Genomic DNA, 24,425 nt, shown 5'->3' with positions numbered 1-24,425 from the left:
AGAGAGCAAGGTATGGAGAGAGAGAGAGAGAGAGAGAGGGAGGGAGAGAGCAAGGTATGGAGAGAGAGAGAGAGGGAGGGAGACAGCAAGGTATGGAGAGAGAGAGAGAGAGAGGGAGGGAGAGAGCAAGGTATGGAGAGAGAGAGAGAGAGAGAGGGAGGGAGAGAGCAAGGTATGGAGAGAGAGAGAGAGGGAGGGAGAGAGCAAGGTATGGAGAGAGAGAGAGAGGGCAAGGTATGGAGAGAGAGAGAGAGAGGGAGGGAGAGAGCAAGGTATGGACAGAGAGAGAGAGGGAGGGAGAGAACAAGGCATGGACAGAGAGAGAGAGAGGGAGGGAGAGAGCAAGGGAGGGAGAGGGAGAGAGGGAGGGAGAGAGCAAGGGAGGGAGAGGGAGAGAGGGAGGGAGAGAGCAAGGGAGGGAGAGAGAGAGAGAGAGGGAGGGAGAGAACAAGGCATGGAGAGAGAGAGAGAGAGGGAGGGAGAGAGCAAGGTATAGAGAGAGAGAGGGAGGGAGAGAGCAAGGTATGGAGAGAGAGAGGGAGAGAGAGAGCAAGGTATGGAGAGAGAGAGGGAGAGAGCAAGTTATGGAGAGAGAGGGAGGGAGAGAGCAAGTTATGGAGAGAGAGAGAGGGAGGGAGAGAGCAAGTTATGGAGAGAGAGAGAGGGAGGGAGAGAGCAAGTTATGGCGAGAGAGAGAGAGAGAGGGAGGGAGAGAGCAAGTTATGGAGAGAGAGAGAGGGAGATCACTCCAAGGATCTTCAGAGGAAAACCGGATGAAAGGACAAAGTCCATTTGTACACATTTATTTTTCCCTGTGTGTGGGGGGGGGGGGGGGGGGGGGGGGTTGGGGACTGTCTAGCCTGGATGTCAGTCTGTTTCTTCTCTCTTGCCAGCTCCTTATGGAATTGTCATGGCTTGATAATGATAGTGGAGTAGGCAAAAGCATAAACCGATCTGGGACCAAGCTAGAGAGTATTTCTGAGCGCACCCCAGAGTGGCGGAGGTGTTTCTGTGTATTCCCCCTGATGAACGGACAGTAAAAGGGCACAGACTACAGGTCTAGAGGTGTTACGAGACTATTTAAATAGTATGGGAAGCACTCCATTCTACAAGTGGTGCATATTGGTTTACCAGGACAATGATTAACCACTGAAGGACTGCACTAAGAGGAATAGAGAAACATAACTGCTGTTAAACAGTAGGATACTTTTATTAGGGCATGAGATACAGGTGCAACTAGGACTAAATGCCACATAACAGGCCTGGGACTGGTAATAGAATTACCTCTAGTCAGTGGCAGTAGTTCTAAAACCAACACGATGGGACGGAAAAGTGTACTTAGGATCAACAAAGCCAAATCGATACTACTGTCTCTTGGAAGGTGGAAGTTGAGCACAAACAAGCTTCAGATGAATCCACTTCCGGAAGTGGAACGCTAATGAAGGGAATGAATACAACTACGCTCTATACATGAGTCATTTATATTTTTATTTAACCTTTATTTAACTAGGCAAGTCAGTTAAGAACAAATTCTTATTTGCAATGATGGCCTACCCCCTAGTCATGATGATGATGCATTACTACCTCCTACCTCGCACATGCCTTCCCCCTCCTCATTTCCTCTCTATTCCTCCTCATATTCTCTCTATTCCTCATCTTCTCTCTCCACCTCATCTTCTCTCAATTCCTTGTCTCACCTCCTCATCTTCTCTCGATTCCTCCTCTCTGTAAGGTGTGCGTGTTGGTGGCAGGGAAGTCAGGTGCAGGAGAGTCATTTAACAAGAACTCACAAACTACAAAAACCAAAATATACAAAAAAATATATAAAATGGGTACAAAAACCGTGGCGCACCAACACATACTAGCACTAACATACAGTCAAACAATCTCCAACAAGGGGAAACAGAGGGTTAAATACACAACATGTAATTGATGGGATTGGAACCAGGTGTGAAGGAAGACAAGACAAAACCAATGGAAAAATAAAAATGGACCAGTGATGGCTAGAAGATTGTCGACGTCGACCGACGAACACCACCCGAACAAGGAGAGGGACCGACTTCGGCAGAAGTCGTGACACTCTCCACTTCCTCATCTTCTATCCATTCCTCCTCTCCCCCTCCTCATCTTCTCTCTATTCCTCCGCTCCACCTCATCTTCTCTCTCCACCTCCTCATCTTCTCTAATCCTCTCCACCTCCTCATCTTCTCTCTCCCCCTCCTCATCTTCTCTCTATTCCTCATCTTCTCTCTATTCCTCCTCATCTCTCTCCAGCTCCTCATCTTCTCTAATCCTACTCTCCACCTCCTCATCCTCTCTCTATTCCTCCTCTCCACCTCATCTTCTCTCTCCACCTACTCATCTTCTCTCTATCCCTCCTCATCTTCTCTATTCCTCCTCACCTTCTCTCTATTCCTCCTCTCCACCTCCTCATCTTCTCTCTATTTCTACTCTCCACCTCTTCTTCTCCCCATTCCTCATCTAACCCTCCACATCTTCTATATTCCTCCCCTCTACCTCATCTTCTCCCCCCCTCCACCTCCTCCTCTTCTCTCTATTCCTCATCTTCTCTCTACTACTCCTCTCCACCTCTTGATCTTCTCTCTATTCCTCCTCTCCACCTCCTCATCTTCTCTGTATTCCTCCTCATCTTCTCTATTCCTCCTCATCTTCTCTGTATTCCTCCTCATCTTCTCTATTCCTCCTCATCTTCTCTCTATCCCTCCTCATATTCTCTATTCCTACTCTCCACCTTCTCATCTTCTCTCTATTTCTACTCTTCACCTCATATTCTCTCTATTCCTCCTCTAACCCTCCTCATCTTCTATAATACTCACCTCCACCTCATCATCTCTTTCCTTCCCTCCACGTCCTCCTCTTCTCTCTATTCCTCCTCTTCTTCTCTATTCCTCCCCTCCACCTCCTCATCTTTTTTATTCCTCCCCTCCACCACCTCTTCTCTCTATTCCTCCTCTCCCCCTCCTCATCTTCTCTATTCCCCCCTCCACCTCATCTTCTCTTTTCCTCCCCTCCACCACCTCCTCTTCTCTCTATTCCTCCTCTCCACCACCTCCTCTTCTCTCTATTCCTCCTCTACTTCTCTCTATTCCTCCCCTCCACCTCCTCATCTTTTATTTTCCTCCACTCCACCTCTTCTCTCTATTCCTCCTCATCTTCTCTCTATTCCTCCTCTCCCCCTCCTCATCTTCTCTATTCCCCCCCTCCACCTCATCTTCTCTTTTCCTCCCCTCCACCACCTCTTCTCTCTATTCCTCCTCTCCCCCTCCTCATCTTCTCTATTCCCCCCTCCACCTCATCTTCTCTTTTCCTCCCCTCCACCACCTCTTCTCTCTATTCCTCCTCTCCCCCTCCTCATCTTCTCTATTCCCCCCTCCACCTCATCTTCTCTTTTCCTCCCCTCCACCACCTCTTCTCTCTATTCCTCCTCTCCCCCTCCTCATCTTCTCTATTCCCCCCTCCACCTCATCTTCTCTTTTCCTCCCCTCCACCACCTCCTCTTCTCTCTATTCCTCCTCTCCACCACCTCCTCTTCTCTCTATTCCTCCTCCACTTCTCTCTATTCCTCCCCTCCACCTCCTCATCTTTTATTTTCCTCCACTCCACCTCTTCTCTCTATTCCTCCTCATCTTCTCTCTATTTCTCCTCTCCACCTCATCTCTCTCTATTCCTCCCCTCCACCTCCTCGTCTTCTCTATTCCTCCCCTCTACCTCCTCATCTTCTCTTTATTCCTCCTCATCTTCTCTCTATTCCCCCATCTCCACCTCTTCATCTCTCTCTATTCCTCATATCCACCTCATCTTCTCTCTATTCCTCCTCTTCTCCCCCTCATCTCTCTCTATTCTTCATCTCCACCTCCTCATCTTCTCTCTCCACCTCGTCGTCTCTATTCCTCCTCCTCTTTTTTCTATTTCTCCTCTCCACCGCCAAATCTTCTCTCTAATCCTCCTCGTCTTCTCTCTATTCATCCTCATCTTCTCTCTATTTCTCCTCATCTTCTTTATTCCACCTCCTCAGCTTCTCTCTATTCCTCCTCACCCCCTCCTCATCTTCTCTACCTCCTCATCTTCTCCTCTACCCTTTTCTAATCAGTATATACAATATATACAGGGTCAGGTCCAGGGTCAGTAGCTATATACAGGATCAGTTCAAGGGTTAGTAGCTATATACAGGGTCAGTTCAAGGGTCAGTAGCTATATACAGGGTCAGGTCCAGGGTCAGTAGCTATATACTGGATCACTTCCAGGGTCAGTAGCTATAAATAGTGTCAGTTCCAGAGTCAGTAGCTATAAATAGTGTCAGTTCCAGGGTCAGTAGCTATAAATAGTGTCTGTTCCAGGGTCAGTAGTTATATACAGGGTCAGTAGCTATATACAGGGTCAGGTCCAGGGTCAGTAGCTATATACAGGGTCAGTTCCAGGGTCAGTAGCTATATACAGGGACAGTTCCAGGGTCAGTAGCTATAAATAGTGTCAGTTCCAGGGTCAGTAGCTATATACAGGGTCAGGTCCAGGGTCAGTAGCTATAAATAGTGTCCGTTCCAGGGTGAGTAGCTATAAATAGTGTCAGTTCCAGGGTGAGTAGCTATAAATAGTGTCAGTTCCAGGGTGAGTAGCTATAAATAGTGTCAGTTCCAGGGTCAGTAGCTATAAATAGTGTCTGTTCCAGGGTCAGTAGCTATATAGTGTCAGTTCAAGGGTCAGTAGTTATATACAGGGGCAGTAGCTACATACAGCGTCAGTTCCAGGGTCAGGGTCAGTGCCAATACCATATTTACAATGTGCAGGGATAGTGGAGTGATAGAGCTAGATATGTACAGTCGTGGAGAAAAATATTGGCAGCCTTGCACTTTTTTCAAGAAACTCACAATTTTCCCCCAAAATAAGTTGAAATTGACCAAAGTATTTGGTCTCTACAATATTCTTTAATTCACCATTAATATTACATAACCTTTGTTTTTGATTCAGAACTTAATATATCCATTTAAAATCAGAAACTAAACAGAAATGTAACTGACAAAATAATTGACACCCAAGACTTAATTTTTGGAAGCACAGCCTTTGGTCAAAATAACTACAATAAGGAGCTTCCTATAGCCATTGATGAGCTTCCTGCATCTCTGTATAGGCAGTTTGGCCCACTCCTCTTGTGCAAACAGCTCCAGTTCTCCCAGATTGCTGTTTTCAGATCTCTCCACAGGTTTTCAATGGGATTTAGATGGACTCATTGCTGGCCACTTCAGAACAGTCTAACAATTTTCCGGGCGTTCCTTTCACACCGCCTAATATAGAGGTCCCGGGGGCTCAGCCCCAGTGATGTACTGGGCTGTCCGTACCACCCTCTGTAGTGCCAAGCGTTCGAGGTCGGTGCAGTTGCCATACCAAGCAGAGATGTAGCCAGTCAAGATGCTCTCAATGTTGCAGCTGTAGCAGTAACTTTTTGATGATTTGAAGGCCAATGCCAAATCTTTCCAACCTGGGGTGGAAGAGATGCTGTCGCGCCTTCTTCACATCGGTGTGCGTGTGTTTGGACCATTTTAAGTCCTTACTGATTTGGACATCGAGGAACTTGACGCTCTCGACTTGCTCCACTGCAGCCCTGCCAATGTGGATGGGGATGTGCTCACCTCCCCGTTTCCTGTAGTCCACGATCAGCTCCTTGGTCTTACTGACGTTGAGAGGTTGTTGTCCCAGCACCACACTGCCAGGTCACTGACCTCCCCCCTGTAGGCAGTCTCATCGTCAGCGTTGATCAGGCCTACCACCGTTGTGACTTCAGCAAACATGATGGTGGTGTTGGAGTTGTGCATGGCCACACAATCGCGGTTGAACAGAGTGTACAGGAGGGGACTAAGCACAGATCCCTGAGGAGCCACCATTTTGAGGGTCAGTGTGGCGGAGGTGATGTTGCCTACCCTCACCACCTGGAGGCGGCCCATCAGGAAGTCAAGGATCCAGTTACAGAGGGAGGTGTTCAGTCCCAAGGTCCTAAGCTTGGTGACGAGCTTGGAGGGCACCATGGTGTTGAACGCTGAGCTGTAGTTAATTAACAGAATTGTCACATAGGTATTCCTCTTATCTAGGTGAGTGAGGGCAGTGTAGAGTGCAATTGAGATTACATTGTCTATGGATCTGTTGGGCTGGTATGCAAATTGGATTGGGTTTAAGGTGTCTGGGATGATGGAGTTGATGTGTGCCATAACCAGCTTATCAGAGCACGTCATGATTACAGATGTGAGTGCTACAGGGCAGTAGTCGTTGTGGCAAGACGCCTTAGAGTTCTTGGTAACAGGAATGACGGCCTGCTGGAGGTCATTTTGCAGGGCTCTGGCAGTGCTCCTCCTTGCACAAAGGCACAAAGGCGGAGGTAGCGGTCCTGCTGCTGGGTTGTTGCCCTCCTACGGCCTCCTCCACGTCTCCTGATGTACTGGCCTGTCTCCTGGTAGCGCCTCCATGCTCTGGACATTACGCTGACAGACACAGCAAACCTTCTTGCCACAGCTCGCATTGATGTGCCATCCTGGATGAGCTGCACTACCTGAGCCACTTGTGTGGGTTGTAGACTCCGTCTCATGCTACCACTAGAGTGAAAGCACCGCCAGCATTCAAAAGTGACCGAAACATCAGCCAGGAAGCATAGGAACTGAGAAGTGGTCTGTGGTCACCACCTGCAGAACCACTCCTTTATTGGGGGTGTCTTGCTAATTACCTATAATTTCCACCTTTTGTCTATTCCATTTGCACAACAGCATGTGCAATTTATTGTCAATCAGTGTTGCTTCCTAAGTGGACAGTTTGATTTCACAGAAGTGTGATTGACTTGGAGTTACATTGTGTTGTTTAAGTGTTCCCTTTATTTTTTTGAGCAGTATATATATATATATATATATATATATATATATATTAGCACCAGTCAAAAGTTTGGACACACCTCAAGGGTTCTTCTTTATTTTTTACTGTTTTCTACATTGTAGAATAATAGTGAAGACATCAAAACTATGAAAAATCACATGTAGTAACCAAAAAAGTGTTAAACAATTCAAAATATATTTTATATTTGAGATTCTTCAAAGTATCCACCCTTTGCCTTGATGACAGCCTTGCACACTCTTGGCATTCTCTCAACCAGCTTCATGAGGTAGTCACCTGGAATTACATTATTCTATAATGTAGAAAATAGTAAAAATAAAGAAAAACCCTTGAATGAGTAGATGTGTCCAAACTTTTGACTGGTACTGCATATATTTATAAACTGGGTGGGTCAAGCCCTAACTGCTGATGGGCTGAAAGCCATGGTAAAGCAGACCGTATACCATGGGTACGCCAAAACATTTTTACTGCTCTAATTATGATGGCAACCAGTTTATAATAGCACTAAGGAACCTTGAGGGTTTGTGATATATGGCCAATATACCATGGCTAAGAGCTGTGTCCTAGCACTCCACGTTGTGTCATGTATAAGAACAGCCCTTAACAGTGGCATATTTGCCATATACCACACACCCTCGGGCCTTATTCCTTACTTATATTCCAGTCTCTGACATTGCTCGTTCTGATTTCTTAATTTCTGTATTTTTCTGGATTATACGTCTTAAATGTTTTTGTATTGCTAGGTATTATTGTATGCTTGGAGCTAGAAACAACCATTTCTCTGTACCTGCGATAACATCTGAGTACGTGACCAATAAACTTTGATCTGACATTCAGATTCTACAGTTCCCCTTTGGAAATCCCTGATGTGTTGATGTTGTCTGACTAAGGTTATCTTCTGCTCAGTTGTAGATCCACAGCTCAGGCTGTCTCTCACTGCAGCCCAGTAACACAGCTGTCACCAGCTGAAGACTGAATCTACAGCCTAGTTTGAGACAAATGAAACTAGACCAATGCAAAATATGAATGTACCGACTTGAGGCAAAATTATACAGTGCAGTATTAAAATGTTTAAGATACTATGACCAAATATATAATTATCTAACTGAAGTGTGATACATGTATGATATTGTGCTGAATAAAAACGTAATAATCAAGGATATATTGGACCAAAAAAATATGTATATCAAAAATAAACTACTTATTTGTACCTGTAAGTACTGTATATGAAGATGTTCTTGTTAAGTTTTTGATGCAACTGACTTCAGATGAAGGTGAAATACAATGGAACTATTGTAAGACTTAAATCTCTCTCTCAAAGAGACGTTCATAAGTGTTATTTGTATAACTTGGTAAAAAAATAAAATGAGCAACAACATGTGGTGTTTCCTCTGTAGCTATACTGTCGACAATGAAAAAAAATCTGAAAGTAGAAAACCACCATCCCCCCCATGTGGAAATTCTGGGAATTATCATCAAAAGCACTTGTATTTTCCTGTAGCACAGTATCTTACACCATCACATAACGTATGTAGAACGCTCTCCCATTGATCACTGGTTATTTGGGTGATGGGATAACTTAAGTGTTAGTTCAGTAAACTACCAGAACTAGAATAGCCATAGACATGCTGGTAACACACTGCACTGTGGTGTGCAGTTCACTATGGAACACCGTCCTTCTCGATCTTTCTTAAGTTCGTCGAGTTAACACAAGACGACACAGGCAACAATACTTATAAAATGTTCTTTATCAAGCATTGGCAAGAGTTTCGTAAAATATAAACAATAGCGGAGACAGTAAGGGTGGATTTTTGGGGGGTGATATCACAACATAGACTTAATGTCACGAATGTGAAATGGCTAGCTAGTTAGCGGTGGTGCGCGCTAATAGCCTTTCAGTCAGTGACGTCACTTGCTCTGAGACCTTGAAGTAGTGGTTCCTCTTGCTCTGCAAGGGCCGCGGCTTTTGTGGAGCGACGGGTAACGATGCTTCGTGGGTGACTGTTGTTGATGTGTGCAGAGGCTCCCTGGTTCGTGCCCGGGTCGGGGCGAAGGGACGGACTAAAGTTAAATAAACTGTTATATTAACACCAATGTGAATTACTGAATATATTAGCCTTGATAATACAATAGCTATAACAATATAAGGACATTAGGGAATTCATTAAAATATTTACCTTGTAAAGACAGCCTTTATCCACTATCGGCATATCTATTTATTATTGCCATAGAAATGTTAGCTGTTAAGATTAGATCAAACAATATCAAGGGATTAGAAATCCGTGGCTTAAAAACTAAGCTGTCATTGTACGCTGATGATTCATGTTCTTTTAAAACCACAATTAGAGTCTCTACACGGCTTCATAGAGGATCTAGATACTTTTGCTATCCTCTCTGGATTAAAACCAAATAATGATGTGTACTATATTATGTATTGGATCACTAAAAATGGCAATTTTACATTACTATGTAGTTTACCAATTAAATGGTCTGACGGAGATGTGGACATACTCGGTATACAAATCCCAAAAGAAAGAAATGATCTCACTCCAATAAATTTTATAGAAAGTTAGCAAAAATAGATAAGATCTTGCTACCATGGAAAGGAAAATACCTGTCTATTTGTGGAAAAATCACCCTGATTAACTCTTTGGTCATATCACAGTTTACCTATTTGGTTATGGTTTTACCTTCACCTAGTGACCGGCTTTTTAAATTATATGAACAAAAAAAAATCTATTTTATTTGGAACGGCAAGCCAGATAAAATCAAAAGGGTCTATTTATATAACGAATATGAATTCGGAGGGCAGAAATGATTAAATGTTAAAGCATTAGACCTCTCACTAAAGGCATCAGTCATACAAAAGTTATACTTAAATCCAAACTGGTTCTCTAGTAAATTGGTACGAATATCTCATCCTATGTTCAAGAAGGGCCTTTTCCCCTTTATTCAGATTACACTTGCACACTTTCGGTTGTTTGAAAAGGTAAAAATCTTCAAAATAGCTTTATTTTTTAAACAAGCCTAAGAAAGTTGGCTGCAATTTCAGTTTAATCCACCTGAAAAGACAGAACAAATAATACAACAAATATTGTGTTTAAAAATTCAAATATACTAATTGATTAAAAAAACTATTTTTCGAATAAATGTTTAAAAAAGGTCTACATTTTTGTGAATTATATCATAAATAGGACTGGTGGAGTTGTCACACATGCAGCTAACACAGACATATGGAAATGTCCGCTCGAGTCAAAATTACAACCAATTAATTGCAGCATTACCACAAAAATGGAAGAGGCAAGTAGAAGGTGAAAAAAGTAAGGAACTTGTATGTCGGCCCTGTATTAAAGAACATAAATGGTTAAAGAAAAGTGTGATAAATAAAAACATATACCAATTTCATTTAAGGACCAAAAAACTGACAGCTGTGCCATATAAATTTCAAAATAGTTGGTTAGAGATTTTCGATGTACCCATTCATTGGCACATGGTTTATGAATTGATACGCAAAACAACGCCGGATTCAAAACTTTGAATACTTCAATTTAAATTACTATACAAAATTCTTGCAACTAATAAAATGTTATATATATGGGGGATACAATCATCCCAGCTCTGCAGATTCTGCTGTGAGGAGGCAGAGTCATTAGATAATTTATTTTGGTATTGTCCATATGTAGCTCGTTTTTGGTCACAGGTCCAGAAATGGCTGAAGAATTGCAACATTTGCCTAGAACTAACGCTACAGATAGCAATACTGGGTGATTTGAAAAGCCATAGGCAATCAATCAATAATATAATAATTATTTTAGCAAAAATGCTTATTTTTAATTTACAATCTGTAGAAGCTATGAGAATAGGAAGGTTCAATTATTTTGTGAAGCATCACAGCACAGTTGAAAAATATATGGCAAATAGAAATCCGAAATGGATGATGTTGAGAGATAGATGGGAGGGGTTGAATGGAGCTGAAGGGTGGGACTAATAACAAGATAAACAATGTAAAACATACGGGGTCTGTAAAATGTATATAGGTTCAGAACTTTTGTGAAATAGCACAGTTACAAATAGAAATCAAACTGGATGGACATCAGAAATAGAGGAAGGACTAAAAACAAACAAAAAATAACTATTGTAAAAGAGACTGTCTGTAAAATGTGTATAAGATGTATAAATTGAAGGTAAAAGCCAGTGTTTATTAGTTTACTCCAATTGGGGGATCGGTGGTAGGGTTTGCGGGGAATAAAGGTATATTCTTTTATAAAGTATGTATGTCTATATAGGTATGTGTATGTACATATGTGTATATATATGCATGCGTGTATGGATATTTATATTTACCCCAAAAATATATGGGGGATTGGAAATGATGCAGACAATTACATTGATGGAAGCAACATTCTTTCCACAATATTAAGCTGATCTACCCTTTCTTTTCTTTTTTTAAAGACAGCCTTGTGTATATACACACACATATATATATATATTATCCAACTAAATATACCACAAAAGAAAAATCACTGATACTTAATATCAGGGGAAAAGTGAATGGAGATTGGCATGACTTGTGATATGAAGAGTGATTTTTGTATTCCTATGCTGGACCAACATAAGAATGCACCACATTTCAATCTTAGAGAATTCCTGTATATGGTTTATTCCTGCTCATTTGAAAATGTATGAGAATACAAACTCTGGAAAGATCCAGACACAGATAGAACAATGAGCCAGATATTTCACCGACTGTATAAATGTGAAGCATCCGCTTAGCGCACAGGTGTCAAACTCATTCCACGGGGGGCCGAGTGTCTGCGGGTTTTCGCTCCTCCCTTGTACTTGATTGATGAATTAACATCACTAATTAGTTAGGAACTCCCCACACCTGGTTGTCTAGGGCTTTATTGAAAGGAAAAACCAAAAACCTGCACACACTAGGCCCTCCAGGGAATGAGTTTGACACCCCTGGCTTAGCGTTTCCAGTGGGAGGAAGTCCAGTGGCCAGCAGCGGGAGATGGAATGAGATGGATTTTGGCCGAGATTCTGCTTATCGATGAAACATTTAATCTCAATACAGTTCTGTTGCCAAAACTTTAATCTGTTATGAACAGAGTGGACTAAGTTTCCTAGAATTTACCCTTTGCTAAAGTTGTTTAAAAATGGCACTGTTTGAGTGCAAAAGCGAATTGAGTTATTGCAAACGCGCACTTCACAGAGTAGGTGTTCCCAAGCAGACATATGCGAATGTATGCTAGAACGCGCCAAAAGGATCTCGCTAGCTTGTAACTGGCTCAGCCCACCTCCTTGCTTGTTCTGCCCATTATGACTAATTTGTTCCGATTTGAAACGATCGGTTGTGGTTTCTTTAGTTATAAAAATATATATATATATATATATATATATATATATTTTTTTTTTTTATCACACATTCAGTACTTTGAGGTCATCATACGCATGATGACCCTGAGAGTGTGTGACGATGTATTCAAGGGATGGATAAACCTTGACAAGACAGTTGGTAGAAGACATGTGAATACGCAAGTTCCCAATACAAAGACAAGTGCAAGTCAGAATTTGTCTAGATTTTATCACCACTTTAGCTGTTTCTCTTTTCCTTTCCTTCTCTCCCTCTAGTGGCAACCCAGTCACATCATGGTAATTAAAAAAGAACACAAAACAATATAACAGTAAAATAGCTTAATACTTATTTAGTAAAACATAGAAGGTATGTAAAAGGTACCCTACCCCCACCCGTGTAGGAAAGAGCTGCACTTTCTAGAGAAAAACCTTGCAGCTCTCTAGTTTTACATTCAGCCGATCATGGGATCCTACGGAGAGTAGAAGAAAGCTCCATCTAATTATATACTTACGGCCATCTTGATAACCGTGGACATACTAAAATACAGGCACGGATCAGGCCAACTTTATAGTGGAAAAGGGGAGAATTAGGTATAATCAAGTTACGGCTGGGGATGGTGTGTGCCAGGCTGGGTTGGTGTTAAGGTATTAAAGAGGTCAGGTAGGGTTAGGTTTCTGCCTGGCCCACTGACTGACATACATCAGGCTGTCCATTTCTGATCTTTTTGTCACTAATTGGTCTTTTGACCAATCACATCAGATCGTTTCCCACCAGATCTTTTTCAGAGCTGATCTGATTGGTCAAAAGACTAATTAGTGAAAAAAAATATCAGAATTGGGCTGCCTGTGTAAACGCAGCCTAAGGGACTCACAAAAGGTGAGCTGCAGATCTCCCACCCAATATATTACTCTGTGCACCTGTGTTATTGGTCTATCTCTGGTCTATCTCTGGTCTATCTCTGGTCTATCTCTGGTCTATCTCTGGTCTATCTCTGGTCTATCTCTGGTCTATCTCTGGTCTATCTCTGGTCTATCTCTGGTCTATCTCTGGCCATAGTGTCCATTGAAGGTGTTGCCCCCCTGAGGTGCAATATTGATGGAGTCCAGTAGAGGGCGTAGCGCCTGGCCGAAAGGCCTGTGGGTGACAGAGTGGAACACCACAAATTAGAATCTGATCAACGGGGAGTAACATGATGAACTACATACACAGCGACTTGTGCTTTGAACAAGCTGTCCTGATTTATAGCGCATACATACAGTTAAAGTCGAAAGTTTACATACACCTTAGCAAATACATTTAAACTCAGTTTCACAATTCCTGACATTTAATCCTAGTAAAAATTCCCTGCTTTAGGTCAGTTAGGATCACCACTTTACTTTAAGAATGTGAAATGTCAGAATAATAGTAGAGAGAATTATTTATTTCAGCTTTTATTTCTTTCATCACATAACCAAGTGGGTCAGAAGTTTATATACACTCAATTAGTATTTGGTAGCATTTCCTTTAAATTGTTTAACTTGGGTCAAACGTTTCAGGTAGCCTTCCACAAGCTTCTCACAATAAGTTGGGGGAATTTTGGCCCATTCCTCCAGACAGAGCTGGTGTAACTGGGTCAGGTTTGTATCTATCCGATTTGATCTTTGTGTGTCAGGATGGTAAGTTGGTGGTTGAAGATATCCCTGTAGTGGTGTGGGGGCTGTGCTTTGGCAAAGTGAGTGTGGTTATATGCTTCCTGTTTGGCCCTGTCCGGGGGTATCATCGGATGGGGCCACAGTGTCTCCGGACCCCTCCTGTCTCAGCCTCCAGTATTTATGCTGCAGTAGTTTATGTGTCGGGGGGCTAGGGTCAGTTTGTTATATCTGGAGTACTTCTCCTGTCTTATCCGGTGTCCTGTGTGAATTTAAGTATGCTCTCGCTAATTCTCTATTTTTCTTCTTCCTATCTCTCGGAGGACCTGAGCCCTAGGACCATGCCTCAGGACTACCTGGCATGATGACTCCTTGCTGTCCCCAGTCCACCTGGCCGTGCTGCTGCTCCAGTTTCAACTGTTCTGCCTGCGGCTATGGAACCCTGACCTGTTCACCGGACGTGCTACCTGTCCCAGACCTGCTGTTTTCAACTCTCTAGAGAGCAGGAGCGGTAGAGATACTCTTAATGATCGGCTATGAAAAGCCAACTGACGTTTACTCCTGAGGTGCTGACCTGCTGCACCCTCGACAACTACTGTGATTATTATTATTTGACCATGCTGGTCATTTGAACATCTTGGCCATGTTCTGTTATAATCTCCACCCGGCACAGCCAGAAGAGGACTGGCCACCCCTCAGCCTGGTTCCTCTCTAGGTTTCTTCCTAGGTTTTGGCCTTTCTAGGGAGTTTTTCCTAGCCACCGTGCTTCTACACCTGAATTGCTTGCTGTTTGGGGTTTTAGGCTGGGTTTCTGTACAGCACTTTGAGATATCAGCTGATGTAAGAAGGGCTATATAAATACATTTGATTTGTAGGCAACCTTGCTCGCACGCGCTTTTTCAGTTCTGCCCACAAATTTTCAATTGGATTGAGGTCAGGGCTTTGTGATGGCCACTCCAATACCTTGACTTTGTTGTCCTTAAGCCATTTTGCCACAACTTTGGAAGTATGCTTGGGGTCATTGTCCATTTGGAAGACCCATTTGCGACCAAGCTTTAACTTCCTGACTGATGTCTTGAGATGTTGCTTTAATATATCCACATAATTTTCCTCCCTCATGATGCCATCTATTTTGTGAAGTGAACCAGTTCCTCCTGTAGCAAAGCACCCCCACAACATGATGCTGCCATCCCCGTGCTTCACGGTTGGGATGGTGTTCTTCGGCTTGCAAGCGTCCCCCTTTTTCCTCCAAACATAACGATGGTCATTATGGCCAAATAGTTATATTTTTGTTCATCAGACCAGAGAACATTTCTCCAAAAAGTTCAATCTTTGTCCCCATGTGCAGTTGCAAACCGTAGTCTGGCTTTTTCATGGCTGTTTTGGAGCAGCGGCTTCTTCCTTGCTGAGCGGCCTTTCAGGTTATGTCGATATAGGACTCGTTTTACTGTGGATATAGATACTTTTGTACCCATTTCCTCCAGCATCTTCACAAGGTCCTTTGCCGCTGTTCTGGGATTGATTTGCACTTTTCGCACCAAAGTACATTCATCTCTAGGAGACAGAACGCGTCTCCTCCCTGAGCAGTATGACAGCTGCGTGGTCCCATGGTGTTTATACTTGCATATTATTGTTTGTACAGATGAACGTGGTACCCTTCAGGCATTTAGAAATTGCTCCCAAGGATGAACCAGACTTGTGGAGGTCTACAATTATTTTTTCTGAGGACTTGGCTGATTTCTTTTGATTTTCCCGTGATGTCAAGCAAAGAGGCACTGAGTTTGAAGGTAGGCCTTGAAATACATCCACAGGTACACCTCCAATTGACTCAAATAATGTCAATTAGCCTATCAGAAGCTAAAGCCATGACACCATTTTCTGGAATTTTCCAAGCTGTTTAAAGGCACAGTCAACTTAGTGTATGCAAACTTCTGACCCACTGGAATTGAGTGAATTATAAGTAAAATAAACTCTGTAAACAATTGTTGGAAAAATTACTCGTGTCATGCACAAAGTAGATGTCCTTACCGACTTGCCAAAACTATAGTTTAACAAGAAATTTGTGGAGTGGTTGAAAAACGAGTTTAATGACAACCTAAGTAGCCAACCTAAGTGTATGTAAACTTCCGACTTAAACTGTGTGTGTGTGTGTGTGTGTGTGTGTGTGTGTGTGTGTGTGTGTGTGTGTGTGTGATATATATGTAACCCTAAATCTACTTTCAATAGTCTGAATAAAGAGAAAAATATGGAAGGAAGACAAGTCTCCGTTCACATGTAGAGTGGGGTCTACATTCTACATGTGAACGGAGACTTGTCCTCCTTCCATATTTTTCTCTTTATTCAGACAGTATTGAAAGTAGATTTAGGGTTACAGGTAGAGGAGAGACAGCATGAAAGTGTCAGGGGTGGAATTCTTACCCATGTCACTCATGAATAATATGTGCTCGACTATCGCTGTGCCATGCTCCCGCACTACACTCTAAATATCTGACAACAGGTTCTTGTTGCTATAGAGACAGGGGAGGGGAGAGAGGGGTAACTCACGTGGAGAGCACTTCAGCCGGCAGGTCTGTGATGTGGCCGGGGATCTTGCTGCCAGTGAGGAACTGGGCCACTTCGTTACTGAACGTGTTACAGTTCCACTCAAACAGATGGTATTGGTTCCCCCTACAGATAAAGAAGATGTGAGGCAAAGATAGGAACAGAGTAAAGATAGAAGGGAGAAAGAGAGGGAGAGAGACTGCACATTGCCATTACGTGTGGAGTTGAGATCCACCAGGTTGAGATCGACCAGGTACCACAGCCTCACCTGTACGTGGACTCTCCCAGTGAAGACAGGTACTCCATAAAGATCTCCTCAGTCACCTCTGTGGTGCCCAGGTCTATTATGGAGTTGGGTTGTCCCAGGGACGTTCCGCCCTAAAAACACACAAATACAAACAGCTTGTAAGAGGAAAGGGGATGCCTAGTCAGTTGTACGACCAAATGCATTTAACCCAACCCCTCTGAATCAGAGGTGCGGAGGGGTGGCTTAAATTTACCAGGGAGCAGGTGTTGTTGGAGGTTTAACTGCCTTGCAGAACTGCACATTTTTCCACCTTGCCGGCTTGGGAATTCGAACCAGTTGGTTACTGGCCCGACACACTTAACCGCTAGGCTACCTGCCACCTGCTTGCTCAGTTGTCCTCCAATAGCCCATATGCAGCCCCAGGATTCGTTTTGTATCACAACTAACAAGATCTATGCTTGGGGTAACTAACTTAGACTTATGTACACCAATAAGAAAGAGATTTACAGGTCTAGTTTATGTCAGGAAGGAATAGAATAAAACATTGTCTTACAGGTGGGCAGTTTGTGATGCCATCTCCCCCATAGAAAAACTCCTCTCCATGTACAACAATAGCAGTGTGCCTAAGTGAGAGGAAAAAAAGCTAAAGTTTATTTCACATAAAGACGGATTCCCAATTAACAAACTTAAAAACACTGGGGGAAAATATAAAAGGTGTACATAACTTGACCTTTGTCCTCACTAAAATAAGGATTTCAATCATTCAAAAAATACATAATTTACTCACCATATTCCATCAAGCTGTTTACCTGTGAATAGAACAGAATAATTGATAACGTTATACATTAAGTTTACATTTTGTAGCGAACTTGGTGTACCTAAGATACAGAAATTGATTCTAAATTCAGCGCATAGGCCTAAAATGCATCCGCAGCCTCTGCTCATCAATCCAAACTCTACATCCGCGGGTAAAACAATGTATATTCCAAGCAAAACTAACGTTAGTTAGCTAACTAACGCGTTAGTAACTTACCTAGCATGAGGGGGCTCAGCTGGCGAGCCATTCCTTTAGATATATCGTAAACGTACAGTTTCACAGCGTACGATGTGTTATTTGGATCCATAATTCAGCTTGGTGGTGTAAAATTAGGTTGAGTGCTGTGTTGTCTTCAATGTGTACGAACTAGCTAGCTATTATTATCTAGCTAGTTATCCGACTAGTGTTATCTAACGTAACTAGTTAAGTTATTATATTTCGTTCTGGTTCCGCAAATAGAAAAACACAAATAGTCCGAAATGCCTTATGTTGGGCAAAATAAAAAGTCATATAGTAGCTAAGCTTAATTACAACGAATATCTAATAATTGAGACAAATTCACGAGTCACGACCGTAACGAAGCTCTTAACAAACATGCTAGTCAGCTGTTGCTGTGTCACTGTGACTCAAAACAAAATACATCTGTCAAAAATGCCCATTCATACGGCTTAAAAAACAGCCAATGAATGGACAGAGTGAGACTGGGACACCTGTGTGAAGCTAGCAGCAATAAGAATTGGCCACAATAGTGGAATTTTGGGTAGCGTTTAAAATAAAAGTCACCCATTGCAACATGCAAACGGATACAAATAGTGGAATAATACCATATTTGGACTAGATCATCCTAAACAAGTTTGGTATATTGATATATAAATTCAACAAAAGAGAACAAGTAGTTAATTTGACGCCAAAAAGTTATTTTTAAGTGTTTCAGCATATTGTGTGTTTGATTTGATTTGATAGTGCTTATTATAAGTATGCCCCCATTGCAATACGGAAGTCTAATTACATCCACAGTGCGATTTCAACTGATTCTTTACTTTTTTGTGTCAAATTAACTACTTATTGTCTTTTTTTGAATGTATATAAAAACATCCAACCTTGTTTGGCATCTAGTCCAAATAGGTATTATTCCACTATTTGTATTCATTTGCCTGTTTCAATGGTGGAATCTTATTTTGAAGGGAAACTGCAAATTCCACAATCCTTATTGTGGCTAGCTTCAAACAGTTGACTGTGACGACCTACATCGTGAAAGCGTCTGATAAAATATTATGAAATGGACGCAAGAATCCGTAATCAAATTAAGAAATCTTGTGTTTATGCAAGTGAGTTTTACGATTGATATGACAAATATGTTGACGATATTTGTTTCATAAATCGTCTCTACCTCAATCGCACAGTAGATGGCACTATGCACATTTGGCTTTACATGAACCCACCAACATTTTCACCATAGAAAAAGTAATGCGCGTTCACGTCGCAACTGATGACGCAATTAAACTATGTGACAAGACTACTGTCTGATATCGACACCTGCATCAAGACAAAACAAGGCTTGTAGCTAACTAATTCCACCGAAATCACTTTTGTAACATCATACACTCGGCCATAAGGTATGCTTTCATTCGGCTGTATAGTTTAAATGAGAGTGCATTCTTATTTATGCTGATAAGTGGATGCTTAGATAACCATACACCGTTTAGAAACTGATTATATTATATTCAAAAAGTTGTCTGCAGCCTATTCCCCAACGCTCCGCCAAATGTTCTGTCTAAACGCAAATGCAGGTGTTGGATACAGTTTTGGAAACATTTGGAACTTAACTTGAATATAAGTAGGGGAAGAAAATAATCAAATACAGAAGACTTACCGCATGCAGTTTGAAAGTTGCACACGGCTGTATTTTTAAGAAGCACCGGAAATGTGGAACGTATTGGTGTAATGGAGATATCGTAGCTGAGGCAGTGTGTGAAAACAGCCGGGTGTAACTTTGCTAAACTGTGCACAGTAAAAGTGTGTGTTTTGTATTTTAAATATTATTTCTCGCTTATATAAAAGTTACATTCCAAAGGTTTACAAAACCTTATCGCAAGTGGCGTATTTGCGTTTAGAGTGTCGGGAGTAAACAGAGCTTCGGGATTGTGGTTCACATGGGGAGGTAGAGTAGCTGTGGTCCATACTATCAGCTAAGAACCCACAAGGTGGGGCAACTGTGAAGTGTGTATACCCTCCTTGAGTTCTCAAGAACTAACTAGCCACTTACCCAAAAGGTGACAGGAGTGCCACATTAAATTGCCTCTGACATTGCCTGGTATCACCTGATCAGAGTTTTATAACAACCACACTGTGTGTGTGCACGTATGCGTTTGTTTCCTTGTTATTTTCAGGGCAAGACTAGTGCATGCCTCAATGGCACAGTGGAACGACTACCACCATGAAGATGAAGATGTGGATGGAGAGGAAAGGGATGAGTCTGGAGGTAAGACCAACATTGATGGTGATTGAATGGATCAATACTGAATAGAATGGGGGTTAGCATATGTAATGTAATGTAATCCCTTTCCACAGTGGACTATAAGAGCACAGGGCGTGACAGCCTGGTGTTTCTGGTGGATGCTTCCAAGGAGATGTTCATCAAGGGGGAGGATGAAGAGCCCTCGCCATTTGACATGACCATGCAGGTAGTCTTTCTCTCTCACTGTCTCTAACTCCCTCTCTGCTTTCCCTTTCCTGTCCTTTCTTCACCCCCTCCCTCCCCTGCCTCTTTCTCTCCTTATCTCAGACATGATCAAAATTACTGAACTCTTAGCACCATGAAAAGTGACATGACTGATGGCCCTTTCCCACTCCTCTCTTTATCTCTGTGGTCCTACTTAGCCCTTTGACAGTGTTTTATTGTATTGTGCTACTCTCCCTCCCTAGTGTGTCCGCAGCGTCTACACCAGTAAAATAATCAGCAGTGACAAGGACCTGGTGGCTCTAGTGTTCTATGGGACGGAACAGAGCAAGAACCCCAGGAACAGTTTCAAGCATGTCTATATCTACCATGACCTGGACTCACCTGGTATGTCCCCCTGGCCTGCTGTTTCAGTGTGTGTTCTGAAAGAGTCTTGGATTCTTCTGGAACCCATTTGAACATTTGTTATTATTCTCTCTGTGTATCTCCAATCTGCTTATCTTTACTCTTCCTCCTCACCTATCTCTCTGTCTATCCTTTTCTTTTATCTCCTCCCATCTCTCTCTCCTCTAGGTGCCCGTCGGGTGCAGGATGTGGACGGGCTGCGTGGGGAGAAGGGTGCCCAGGTGGCAGGAGAGACCATGGGCAGTGGGAATACTAACCTGGGTGAGGCGCTGTGGTGCTGCTCCAACCTCTACAGTGACATCAAGCTTCGGCTCTCCCACAAACGCCTCATGATCTTCACCTGCCGTGACACACCACATGGGGGAGACAGCGAGCGCAACCGCCAGGCCCGCACCAAGGCTAGCGACCTCAAAGAGACTGGTGGGTCTGGGGGAAGGCAGTTGTCAAAGAGAGAGAACATACATAGTTGTATCTCTATGGCAGTTGGCCTCCTTGATGTAACAGGGTTGAAGGTGAAGGGGTTTGAAAGGGGCCGGAAATACATCTTGGTCTTGCAAATGTTTAGTTTATCACAAACAATGTTGGATCAGTGAACTCTCTCTCTCTCACAGGTGTGGTGATAGACCTGATGCATCTGATGAAGCCAGGTGGGTTCGACGTCTCGCTCTTCTTCTGCGACGTGGTGAGCCCCCCCGAGGACGAGGCTGAGCTGGGCCTGCAGATGGATCCTTGTGGGAAATTGGAGGACCTCCAGAAGAGGGTCAGAGCCAAGGAGATGAAGAAGAGATCGGTCGCAAGGTACAGAGCACAGCCCAGCACTGTTTTCCTCATCATTGTATAGGCGTGGCCCTGTGTTCTTATAGGACATGTTTAGATGTTACAAATGTTTAATAAAACTGAATAGGGCCCTGGTTGCTGATGGCTCCTCTCTTGTCCTCTGTGTCTCAGGTTGAATCTGTGTCTGGGGGAAGGGATGAACGTTGCAGTGGGTGTGTACATCACGGCCCTACAGGCCAAGAAGCCTAACGCCATCAAGCTCTACAGAGACAACAACGAGCCAGTCCGCACCAAGACACGCCTCTACCACACACAGACGGGCAGTCTGCTGCTCCCCAGCGACACCAAGAGGGTTCAGGTAACTAAGTGGGAATCGCAAATAAAACCAAATAAATATATATTTAAAGTGTATCAAAGAAAGTATGGGCCTCCCGAGTGGCGCAGTGGTCTAAGGCACTGCATCGCAGTGCTAGCTGTGCCACTTGAGATCCTGGTTTGAGTCCAGGCTCTGTCACAGCCGGCACAGAAACCGGGAGACCCATGGGGCGGTGCACAATTGGCTCAGTGTCGTCTGGGTTAGGGAAGGATTTGGCCGGCAGGGATGTTCCTGTTCCATAGCGCTCCTTTGGCGGGCCGGACACGCTGACACGGTAGCCAGGTGTACAGTGTTTCCTCTGACACATTTGCAGCTGGCTTCAGGGTTAAGAAGGCATTGTCTCAAGAAGCAGTGCGGCTTGGCTGGGTTGTTTCGGAGGATGCACGGCTCTCGACCTTTGCCTCTTCCGAGTCCGTACGGGAGTTGCAGCGATGGGATGGGACTGTAACTACCAATTTGGATATCACGAAAAATGGGTATAAAAAAAAAAAAAGTATGATTTCATATTTCTCATTCTGTCCGGTTAATTTCAGTCTAGATGTGATGTGTGTTGTCTGTATAGGTGTATGCAGGCAGGCAGATAGTGATGGAGAAAGACGAGGTGGATGTGATAAAGAAGTTTTTTGACCCGGGTCTGGAGCTGATTGGGTTCAAGCCCATGGAGCGTCTCAAACTGCACCACCACCTCAGATCTGCTGTCTTCATCTACCCAGAGGAGGAGGCGGTCACAGGTGTGTGTGAACCTGTCACTATGATGGGAAGAGAAACGGTGACAGTTGAAAACATAACTACAAGTCAAAATGTAATCGGGGAAACGTCAGCCCATGTTCGTTCTCCAAGTTCCATTTTGAGTTCCAACTTTAACCCCTTTCTCATTATGTCCTGTTTTTCCATCCCAGGGAGTGCCTGTGTGTTCACAGCGTTGCTGCGCAGGTGTAGTGTGAGGAACGTATTCGCTCTGTGTAAATATACACGGATTCGTAATTCTCCCCCACGCTTCTTAGCGCTGGTGCCCCAAAGAGAGGAGGTGGATGATGGCCAAGCCCAGATTGCGGCTCCAGGTACAGTCATTGGGTCCCACTGCAGCCGTGGTCTTGCACAAATACCACACAATTAAAATACTTTTAAACGTTCAGACTAATTGTATTGACGTGTGTGTATGTGTGTGTGTTTGTCTCAGGCTTCCATGGCATCTTCCTGCCCTACGCGGATGACATCCGTACCCTGGACGCTCCTCAGCTCCCCACGGCCTCCGAGCCTCAGGTGGACAAGATGAAGGAGATGGTACACAAGCTGCGTTTCAAATACAGGTACGGCCCTTTTATTACAGTGAATACTAAACATTATTTCATACCAGGATTCACATTTTGAAAAGAGTTAAAGCATAAAACATAACAGTGAAAGAATAGCAGAAAACAAGGGGAACACTATTATAAACGTCCTAGAATATGACCTGAATGAGTCTTGAGATTCCCATTCCTGTGTTGTCTGTGTTGCTCTTCCTGTGTTCCAGGAGTGATGCGTTTGAGAACCCAGTCCTCCAGCAGCACTACAGGAACCTGGAAGCCTTGGCTTTAGATCTCATGGCCCCAGAGCACATAGATGATCACACCAGTAAGATGAATACACACATCATATGCTTCTGATTGGCCCACATGCTTTTTTTTTAGCAGTGCTCAAGCTCGCTTTCTCTCGTCCATTCTTTCTGTTCAATCTCCTTATCTATCTTTCTCTCTCTCCCTCTCTCAGTGCCCAATGTGAATATGATGGACCAGCGTCTTGGTTCCCTGGCTCAAGAGTTCAGAGATCTGGTGTACCCTGCTGACTACAACCCAGAGGGCAAGACTGCACCCAAACGCAAACCAGGTGAGTTCTGTATGATCTATATTGTGGTGTATGGTTTACTTGCTTTGTGTCCTTTAGGAGAGATTTGGTTCTGGCCCATGTGGTAAGAAAGAACAGAGTAGTAGTTGGCAGTCTCACTGTTGAAATACTGGTTGTTGTAACATCCTGGCCCTGTGTGTGTTCAGCTGAGGCGGCAGGCGGCACAGAAAAGAAGCCCAAGGTGGAGATGTCTGAGGACGAGCTGAGGGGTCACGTACAGAAAGGCACCCTGGGTAAGCTGACGGTGCCTGTGCTGAAGGACGCCTGTAAGCAGTTTGGGGTGAAGGTCACAGGGACCAAGAAACAGGAGCTAATAGACGCCCTGACTGCACAGCTCAACAAATGAGGCGTACATGTCAAAATATGTTGACATCTACGCTGTCGATATTCTGGTCAGAGGCACCAGATGGCAGGATTATTGGTCTATCTTTAGGCTTCCATTTTAAGGTTTCTAGTCTGAGATATCACTGTACTTAAAATGGAAAGTTTCTCATTGGTGTTGCTAGAATAATATTTGTTTCTTTACATGTTTTAAACTTTAATAAAAAATGAAAAGGAACAATTTATATAATTGTCTGTAATTGTTGTTTTTGAACATAAAGGTAACTACCAAAATAAAGAAAACATCAACGTAGTGTCTTAATAGGGCGATGGGACATCACGGGCTGCCAGAACAGCTTCAGTGCGCCTTGGAATAGATTGTACAAGTCATCAAAAAGAAAGGAGGACCAAGGCACTCTTCATATAATTAATTAAAATGCCTTTATTAGTATGGCATGTTCAATAGAAACAAAGTTGTTTAAAAAACGGCGCGTTTCGGCTG

General features: G+C 43.3%; 2 protein-coding genes across 3 annotated transcripts; one reads left to right on the top strand and one right to left on the bottom strand.

Moving 5' to 3' along the window:
* Positions 1–11,516: 11,516 nt before the first annotated feature.
* Positions 11,517–18,181, bottom strand: LOC129862445 (desumoylating isopeptidase 1-like). Its single transcript, XM_055934142.1, has 6 exons — positions 17,697–18,181; positions 17,451–17,472; positions 17,217–17,286; positions 16,685–16,794; positions 16,420–16,542; positions 11,517–13,381 (listed from the first exon to the last, which is right to left on the bottom strand). Exons 1-6 carry the CDS (start codon positions 17,785–17,787, stop codon positions 13,288–13,290), a joined length of 510 nt encoding a protein of 169 aa, XP_055790117.1. The 5' UTR covers positions 17,788–18,181; the 3' UTR covers positions 11,517–13,287.
* Positions 18,182–18,943: 762 nt separating this feature from the next.
* LOC129862432 (X-ray repair cross-complementing protein 5-like) lies at positions 18,944–24,173 on the top strand. 2 transcript variants are annotated; one of them, XM_055934120.1, is made up of 13 exons: positions 18,944–19,096; positions 19,871–19,962; positions 20,052–20,164; positions 20,406–20,547; positions 20,734–20,985; positions 21,177–21,363; positions 21,514–21,700; positions 22,281–22,449; positions 22,618–22,779; positions 22,899–23,028; positions 23,232–23,332; positions 23,468–23,584; positions 23,749–24,173. In XM_055934120.1, exons 2-13 carry the CDS (start codon positions 19,893–19,895, stop codon positions 23,946–23,948), a joined length of 1,830 nt encoding a protein of 609 aa, XP_055790095.1. In that variant the 5' UTR covers positions 18,944–19,096; positions 19,871–19,892; the 3' UTR covers positions 23,949–24,173. The 2 variants fall into 2 exon arrangements, with proteins under 2 accessions (XP_055790095.1, XP_055790104.1); XM_055934129.1 differs by lacking the exon at positions 18,944–19,096 and adding an exon at positions 19,171–19,753.
* The last annotated feature ends 252 nt before the right edge of the window (positions 24,174–24,425 follow it).

Source organism: Salvelinus fontinalis, chromosome 1 (assembly GCF_029448725.1).
Source record: "Salvelinus fontinalis isolate EN_2023a chromosome 1, ASM2944872v1, whole genome shotgun sequence".
NCBI lineage: Eukaryota > Metazoa > Chordata > Actinopteri > Salmoniformes > Salmonidae > Salvelinus > Salvelinus fontinalis.
Note: the sequence above shows the minus strand (reverse complement) of the source record. Positions and strands in the feature narration are given on the sequence as shown.

Bases quoted from the DNA above. Each gene is read 5' to 3' on its own strand.
- LOC129862432 (XM_055934120.1), top strand. From the start codon at position 19,893: ATGGCACAGTGGAACGACTACCACCATGAAGATGAAGATGTGGATGGA. The intron at 22,780-22,898 runs GTACAGTCATTG...TGTTTGTCTCAG, and splicing joins AGCCCAGATTGCGGCTCCAG to GCTTCCATGGCATCTTCCTG. The intron at 23,585-23,748 runs GTGAGTTCTGTA...GTGTGTGTTCAG, and splicing joins TGCACCCAAACGCAAACCAG to CTGAGGCGGCAGGCGGCACA.
- LOC129862445 (XM_055934142.1), bottom strand. From the start codon at position 17,787: ATGGATCCAAATAACACATCGTACGCTGTGAAACTGTACGTTTACGAT. The intron at 16,543-16,684 runs GTGAGGCTGTGG...CTTTATCTGTAG, and splicing joins CTGGGAGAGTCCACGTACAG to GGGGAACCAATACCATCTGT. The intron at 13,382-16,419 runs GTGAGTTACCCC...TGTCACCCACAG, and splicing joins CCGGCTGAAGTGCTCTCCAC to GCCTTTCGGCCAGGCGCTAC.